The 8,617-nt window shown below is 49.9% G+C and overlaps 1 protein-coding gene across 1 annotated transcript; it reads right to left on the reverse strand.

Moving 5' to 3' along the window:
• Window positions 1-1,485: 1,485 nt before the first annotated feature.
• Window positions 1,486-6,201, reverse strand: ifngr1 (interferon gamma receptor 1). The gene is given in 5 exon segments (XM_086034485.1): window positions 1,486-2,042; window positions 2,366-2,523; window positions 2,707-2,719; window positions 2,721-3,004; window positions 5,065-6,201. Coding segments are annotated over 5 exon segments (921 nt in total). The 5' UTR covers window positions 5,135-6,201; the 3' UTR covers window positions 1,486-1,646.
• Window positions 6,202-8,617: the final 2,416 nt, after the last annotated feature.

An 8,617-nucleotide genomic window follows, 5' to 3' on the forward strand; every position in this document is an offset into this window, starting at 1 on the left:
AAAACGAGGCTGGCTCTCTGAAAACATCACCCAAAAAACATGATTATGAGGCTCAGTCTCATTGCACATGGTCCATTTTGGAAATTTGCATATATCGGCCATCGGCCGCACTGGGTTATAAGGCGCATTACTGCATGTTAAGGGGGGAAAACACTACAGCAAATGAGTCAAACTTTATTCAACATCCTTCACATAAATACAAAGATCGGGCAAAAAAATAATATGACGTTCCAAGAAATTGATATTAGCCTCACAACAAACAACCCTGATTCATGTTTATCGATTGAATTCATCCCATGATCAAGCTTGTACCTCCGTTTATGTGTATCATAGATCCAATTTTCCCCAGCGGACTAAACAGAAATCAGTTACAGCAGCAAAAAAAATCGGAGCTTTTGTTCATGCAAGGAAGGTCAAACTGTTGTATGAAAAAGTAACACGGAGGATGCCAGGCAATCGACTGCTTTCATAAAGCGTTCACACTGCAGTATTTGCGCGTCGGATGCGCGGCATTAAGGGGCCCGGCCTAGTGAGCCACGGCGGGAGTCGGTGCGTCTGCGTGCCAGTGTCTGCATGGGCGAGAGTCGCGGCCTCACGCAAGCGCTGTCGTTTTCTACTGGTCCCATTCAAGAAACGTGGCTCTCCTTGCCCACGTGCCAGGGCATCGCCTTACCTTACCTTACTTGCTCCAAAGTCTTCCCGCTTAAACTCAAGTGCTGGCGTGTGGTAACGCAAACGTTCGCTTGCAACGCAGTCAAAACAAAAACACGCTCGAAAACTCAAAAGGTGGGAAATAAAAAAAAATAGAGAGGAAAAGCTGCGAAAGAAAAGTAGGAAACAGAACAAAAGTAAGACTATAAGTAACGGTAGAAAAAAAGGAATAAGAAAAAGGAGGAAGAAGAGAAAGTTCAAGGGAGCCGGTGATAGGAAAAGTTGGTCGATGAGAAAAAGCTGGACCAAAAAAAAAAAACAATCCGAAAAATTAAACCAAAAAAAAAAACACGGACAAGGAAAAGTAAGTAAGAGAAGGAGGAAGAAGAAAAAAGACGCAGAAAAGTAGTGATAATAAAAGAGGTCAAGGGTAGCAGAAAAGTTGTGGGCAAAAGACAAAAGTAGTGCAAAAAAATAAAGAGAGTGGAAAAGTAGAAAAGAAAAAAGGAGAAACTGACCAAAAAAAAGCAGCACAAACAAAGACGAGCTCAAACGCGGAGAACAGAAGTAAGGACAAGTCCAAGCCGAACCAAAGGAGAAGAACAATCGGAACAAAAGGAGGGATCACAAACGGTTGATGGCACGGGAAAAGTACGCAAGTCACGAGGGGGAAAAAAACGTCAACGAGTTCACAGCCCGCATCTTTTCTTTTCTTTTCCTTTCTTTTCTTTTGTTGAAGACGTGGCTGACGAGCGCAAACGTTCCCTGCCGTTCCTTCCTTTTTTGTCACCTTTCCGTGTAACCCCAAGCCTTGTTCCCACCGCCCATGTCCACGGCCACGTGGACACGGTCGTAATTGGACCCCCAGCCGTCATCCTGCTCCTGCGCCTGCTCCTGCTCCTGCGCATGCTCCTGCGCATGCTCCTCCTCTTCGGGGACAGGAAGACGTTCATCCTCCGAAGAGTTGTCTTCTCCCGGGGAGATGAGCGGGACGCTCAGCTTGCGGCAGGCGGCGGCGGCGGCGGGGAGCGCACGAGCAGGAGCCCGCGAGCCGAGCGTCCGGGGGGGGCCTTGGCAAGGAGCAAACACTTGGGGAGCGGCGCCTTGCGGGCGCGGGCCCCCCACGCCGCCGCCTTCCACGCCGCGGCGGCCACGCAGAGCAGCAGCAGCAGCGCCGCCGCCAGGACGGCGGGCAGGAGCACGGGCAGCGCCGCGCCGCCCGCCGGGCGCCGGGCGCACGCGCGCGCCGAGCGCCTCAAGGCCAGCGCGCCGCCCGCCGAGTCGCTCACCAGCCCCGTCAGCGTGACGCACCCGTCGGCCCGACCCGGCGGGAACCGCACGTCCGTCCTGCACACGTCCTGGACCTGGCTGCAGGAAGCCGCCACCTCCCCCTGAAAGGAGACAAGCGTGACATCATTGTGTCATGTCACGTGGGACGTCCAAAGGATTTCTTGGGCTAAATGCACGTGTTGAAACGGAAACAGGAAAAAAGTGTGTGTGTGTGGGGGGGGGGGGGGGGGGGAAAGGGCGTTGGGTGTTTCGGGAGGGGTGGTCGTGACTAGGGGCCCGACCGATTAATCGGCCCGACTTTGAAATCAGGGAGGATAACAAGTCACATTTTTGCTGACTTTTGTTCAGTTTAGTCAGTCACGCATTACAAAATAAGACAAGGGCAATTCAGAGAACTCCTCCGCTTAAACAAACGTGTTCTTACGGCACTGGACTTGGCGACAAAGTCGAAGGAGACGGCGGCCCTCCTGGTGGCGCGCCGCAGTTGCGGGTGGTGGCGCAGCGGGTTGAGGAAGCTGACGACGGCGCTCCCGTCGTCCGCCTCGCCCGCCGTCACGTCCACGCGGGGAAAGTCCAACTTGCCTGAGCCGCGGAGGGAGACAAAAAGTCAATCAGGGAATGCCGTCAAGAGCAGAAGAATGCAAAGGCTTTTGCGAGGGCGTCCAAAGTCACTCGGCCGGACATCCGGACCGTTCGAGTCGGCCTGCGACCAACCGATATATCGTATTCGCGGATGAATCGTATCCCGTTTGCGGCGGCGCTCACACATGACGTCGGCCCATCTTGAGGCTGTTGTAGGTGAAGGTGGCCGAGGCGTTGGCCGACGAGCGTCCGCCGGCCGCCGCCGCCACGCTGACCGAGTGCACGTCCATGGCGCTCTCCAGCGACTCCCACAGCCAAGCGCTCAGGTTCCCGTAGGCGCGCCGGCTGGTCTCCGCCCGCCGCCGCTCGCCCACGTAGACCAGGAAGCGCACGTCGGCGTCCTCGGCGTACCGCCAGTGCGCGGCGGCCGCGCCGTCGCCGCACGCCACCGTCAGGTTGGCGGGCGGGGCCGGAGGCGCAGCTGGAAAAGGCAACAAAACAACAAGAAAAAAGCAAGGCATGAGCCAATGAAGCAAGATGAAGCAAGATGACTTTTGTCCACATGAAGCGCCTCAATTCACTTTGCCGTACCCTGTACGTGCTTGGCAGCAAGATTGCGGCAAAGCGCCGCTCGGGTGCGTACGAAACTCCAGCGACTTTAACGATGACCTTCAATGGGCCGAGGCGGCAGCAAAGCACCGCTTTTGACCAAATGAAACTTCTCTACTCACGTCGACATAGCGTTTGGGCGCAACGCGCAAAATTTGTCAAAACGAAGCTCCTCCATTCACGTCAACGTCTCAATGGTAGCAGGATGGCCCAAAGCGCTACTTTTGGCAAAAGCAAACTTCCTTGTTGTCCTTCCGTGACGCAAAGATGCCGTCAAAGCGCAACCTTTGTCCAACCGAAACTCCTCATTTGACTTTGACAGAGGGCAGTTCCTTGACGCCAAGGTGGCGGCGACGCGCGCCTTTGGTTGCAACAACCCAACTTGGTGTCAACTCTCTTCAACGCAGTTGAGCGGTGCCGAAATTGCGCCTTCGGACTGCATTTCACTCATGCCAACATCGTGCCAAGATGGTAGCAAGGCACCGCTTACATCGAAACGAAGCGCTTTAATTCACTTCGAGGCGGTTCATTGGCACCAAGAGGTCACGGAGGTGGCGGCAAACCACCACTTCTGTCCAAACCAAGCTCAGTTCATTGCACTACTCTTGGCTCAACGAAACTCCTCCATCTATGCCGAGCAATTTCTGTGGAAACTCCTCAACTCACTCCGACATAGTCCCTTGGACGCCGAGACGGCAGCAGAGCAAAGCATTACTTGGCGATGGCTTACGACCTCGGACTGCAATTCCAGCTTGGTGTGCCTCTCAATGTCAAACGTGTGCTCGTTTCCAAAGTTGGAGAAGCGCTCTTCTGCTGTCGTCACCCGTAGCGGACGCTTTATTGGAGGTGGAGCAAGGGTGCGCACGTGTTCGTCTCTGCACTTTGAGCCCAATCAAAGCAGCATAAAGTTTCAGTCTGCTTGCGACTCACTCTGTGCTTGCGCCGCTGCGGTCAAAACAAATGAGGGAAATGGAAGATAAAGACCCCGAAAATCAATCAATACAATCAAAGTAGGGATGGGCAAACGTCACATTTGAGTTGAAAATAAAGACATGGGTGTTTATGAAATGCGCTACCTCCAAACATTTGTATTATACTGTGGGGGGGGGGGGAAAGGGAACACATTCCAAAATAGGGTCGACACTAGCAAATGATGACTTCGCTTAAAAAGTTGATCGTTTTTGGCACGTGACAAACCAAACGCAGTCAAAATTGGGATCAATTCCACCGAAATGGAAAGAGTGTCTGAAAATACGTTCCTCGGGGTAGTAAGGGTTGCAAAATCATGTTGGAAGTCAAGTCACACGTACACTACAATCTTGGAACTGACCCGAAAAGGTGTGACTGACTTGATGTGCTCGAAACGACGTTTGGAAGCAAAGTATTTCGAAATGAAGAAATAACATGAAATAGCTCGAAGTCGCTAAAACTGCAGAAATGTTGCAACTTCGGGCATGTAGTTTGAGTGTCATGATCAAATTGTATGCAAGATGTTGACTTTGTTTTTCTTTGGATGGGACATAGTCTAAGAACAATTTAGGAAACAAGTCTAAATCTACAAAGAACAGGAGGTAGGCAAAGAAAGGTTTGGTTTTCAACTTCCTCCTCCAATTGGGCTAGAGTTTGATGGCTTTAAAAGTCATTCTTCACAATAAGTCGACTAAACAGTTCGTTCACTTCTCAAAATATGTAAATAATAATAATAATAATAATAATAACAACAACACAAATAATGATAATAGCTATGGAGTTTACGATCGCAGGCTGGATTAACGGAACAAGTTGCCCACTCCTGTGTACTCCTGACGTGCGTACGGGTGACGTGGGCGTCGGGCACTCAGTGAGGAATTGGTCCGTTTGCCAACGAGAAGAAACAGAAAAGTGGTCAAAGATGTCCAAGAGAAAAGAGGGACAAATGAGGAGTCAACCTACCGGCAGGCTGCGCCGACAGCGCGGATTCCAATAGCATCAGGAGGGCCGTGAATGCAACTCTCGCCGTCATCGCCACAGCGCGCTCCGCCGCTCAGTCCAAAATCGCGGCGTCCACTCGCGGCCTCATGCCAAAAACAAAGCCGAAATGTGTTGCGTGACGACGTCAAACGAGGGAGTGCGCGGCAACGACCCGCGCTCGCTCGTCTTTTTGCCTTCCAGTCGGACGTTTCGGCGACCGTTGCCGTTGCCGCTGCCGCTGCCGCTGCCGCTGCCGCTTCCTCACTTTGGTTTTCTCCGAGGAACGCAGTCAGCTTTACCTGCCCGTAGCCGGAAGTCACTTGGATGACGTCACACCCACTTTCAATCGAAATGTGACGAATGCTGCACATTGAAACTGCGGCGGTGTCATTTTACACTAAAACGGGTGCGAGAGAGAATACAAAGAAGCCATGTCAAGCCAAGTGAAAATTGTCTTAAGGCGACTGACTGGTTAGCACGTCCGCCTCTCGGCGAGGAGGGCGCGGAGGGCGCGGAGGACACGGAGGACACGGAGGACACGGAGGGCACGGATTGCGGCCCCCGACTTCCAGTGTGGCGTTTGCACGTTCTCCCCGTACCTGTGGGGGTTTTCTCCGGCTACTTCGGTTTGCTCCCGCATTCCAAAAAGACGCATGGTGCTGTATTTGAATCTACTGCTTGGATTATTGTTAATCAGCACTAAGGTCAGATGTAGTCATTCCCCAAAGGCGCATTCTCGGACTACAGGGTCATTCCATCAAACTAGAAATAAAGGAATGAATGAAGACTCGTTCAGGATGTGATTGGGTGAAGGCAATGGTCGTCAAAAAAAACAAACAAACAAAAAAACTTTTACTGTGAAGGTCTGGTCCCGGGTCCCGGGTCCCGGGTCCCGGGTCGCGGGTCGCGGGACGTTGCTGAGGTCTTGGTCGCCACCAACAGGTTACGTTTGATCGCTGAACTTTTCAAGTTTGCTGTTGAAAGAAATCCCCTTCGAGGACTTGACTGGACCTAACCGGACCGGGACGGACGGATGGACAGACAGGGAGACAGACAGGTTGGTAGGAAGCAGGGGCGTGTAGAGGGCGGGCCCAATGGGGGAAAAAAAAACCCCACAATCCATTACAACCGCACAGAGTTTCAAATGAGGGTTGAAAAATTGGGTTAGGATTTCCAAGAAGACTCTCAAAGTCAGGTTTCAAACAAGGGTTAGCTTTAAAGAGTAGGCTCGTAAAATAGGATTAGGGTTTCAAAGTAGGGTTTTCAATTAGTGGTAGGGTTTCAAAGTAAGGTTTAAAGCTAGGGTTGGGGCTTCAAAGTAGAGTTTCAAACTAGGGTTAGGGTTTCAAAGTAGGGTTTCAAACTAGGGTTTGGGTTTCAAAGTAGGGTTTCAAACTAGGGATAGGGTTTCAAAGTGGGGTTATAAATTAGTGGTAGGGTTTCAAAGTAAGATTTAAAGCTAGGCTTGGGGCTTCAAAATAGAGTTTCAAACTAGGGTTAGGGTTTCAAACTAGGGTTAGGGTTTCAAAGTAGGGTTTCAAACTAGGGTTAGGGTTTCAAAGTAGGGTTTTCAATTAGTGGTAGGGTTTCAAAGTAAGGCGAGGGTTTCAAAGTAGGGTTTAAAACTAGGATTAGGGTTTCAAAGTAGGGTTTCAAACTAGGGTTAGGGTTTCAAAGTAGGGTTTTGAATTAGTGGTAGGGTTTCAAAGTAGAGTTTTAAACTAGGGTTTGTGTTTCAAAGTATCGGGTTTGTTGTGCCCCCTCCCCCAACTAAATCCCCCCATATTTGTATTATCACATGCCTCTCTCCTGCACGCCACTTCTTACTCGCAAGTCTTGCTTGCCCCCTCAAATAGAAAATCGATCTAGTTGTTTCTCGTGTCACGTTTCTCGACGCCGCTCCATCTCATCTCGGGCGCGAGCTTTGTGTAACGCGTTCATCGTGTTTTGCGGAGTGACATACTTAATTCACGTGAGTGGATTTGTCAGTTGGACATGCAGGTGGGTGAAAGAAAGGAGCTGCTGGAGCACAATGCCCCCTCGCCATTTGTGGCCTCGCTGCCCGTCTCCACCCGGCCTTGACTCCCGCAACAAATGTGCAAGAAGCTGGCCGCATTCTCACAGCTCAACTGACCAAAATCCAAGACTGGCTGGCAAAGTCCTGTCTACTTCTCAATACAAAAACAACAACAACAACAACAACAACAACAAAACAGTATGCATGATGTTCTCAAAAAGAGCAATTATGCTTCCAAATTCAAGAACAATCCAATTGAATTGACTCAATTTCAGACACATTGGACCTTCGTTAAGAGTAAAAGCAGCAAAAATGGCCTCGCGTGTCATGATTGTCTCACGCATGCGTGAAGGATTCTTCTTTAACATGCTAGTGACGCCACACTCAAGCAGATTGAATCACCCTACAAAAGGGCCTTTGAAACATTTCTCTCATATCATCCTTGTTACATATTGGAAAGCTATATAACATTTTAAATATGCTGGTGTCATATCGAAAAGAAAATAAACAGTGCATGGACTTACATCTGATCATGACGTCACGACTTGGGGAAAAAAAAAAAAAAAAAAAAAAAAACAACCTCCGACTCGAGGCGACTTTAGACATTCCACTTTCGCGGTCAGTCTTTTCAATCAGATACAACATATCACCCTTTGAAACCTCATCTGAAAAACGGCCTGCCTTCAATCCAGCCAATAAAGATGTCCTCATTCCAGTTGTTCGGACTTCGTGTCACATGATCCAGACTGCGTGTGGATGTCGCTCGTGCCATGATTGTCTGAACAGCGGAACATTTTTCGACGCGGTCCTCCAACAATACCAATAAATGAATGATGTATGTTTGTTTGTTTGTTTGTTTGTTTGAAACATCCCAATCGTCCCTTTTGCCTTGGTCGCCCCCAGGCGGCAGCACAAGACCGACACATCTGCATTTTAGCACCTGCGTCTGTTGACTTCCTGTCAACGTGTGAAGAATAAAAGGATGTCTTGTGTTGTGTTGTGTTGCCGGCCAAGGGACTACGAATGCAAATGAGCTATTGATAACTCCGGCACATTTGCGCAGGTATTGTACCTGTGTTCATTAAAGTGCATTGTCCCTTTCAAATAAACCAAAATGAAATGAAAACGCCGCCCGCACCCCCCCCCCCCCCGCCGAAAAAAAAAAAAAAACCCCAAGATTGTTCTAATCAGTGGTGTTACCAGGATGCCAGGTGTGGGTGGGCATTAGTCTTACGTCTTACCTGGGGGGGCAAAAAAGTGCTACAAGTGGGTCGAAATCCAGCGTAGGGCTACTGCACCTTAAAACGTCTTTTGTTTTCACCTTCATTGATATAACTGTTGTTGTGATTTGGGATGAACCAATATAAGTCCATTTGATTTTTTACATCCCATTCATCGGAACTACTTCCAGTTTCCTTTGGGTGGGCAGAGCGTGTCCGTGGGTGGGCACTGCCCACCCATGCCCCGGTTCTAATGTTGAAGTCTGCATGTGTTCATTTCAAAATCAAAGCAAACGTA

Source organism: Filicampus tigris, chromosome 6 (assembly GCF_054856515.1).
Source record: "Filicampus tigris isolate MCC_2025a chromosome 6, RoL_Ftig_1.0, whole genome shotgun sequence".
Classification (NCBI taxonomy): Eukaryota; Metazoa; Chordata; class Actinopteri; order Syngnathiformes; family Syngnathidae; genus Filicampus; species Filicampus tigris.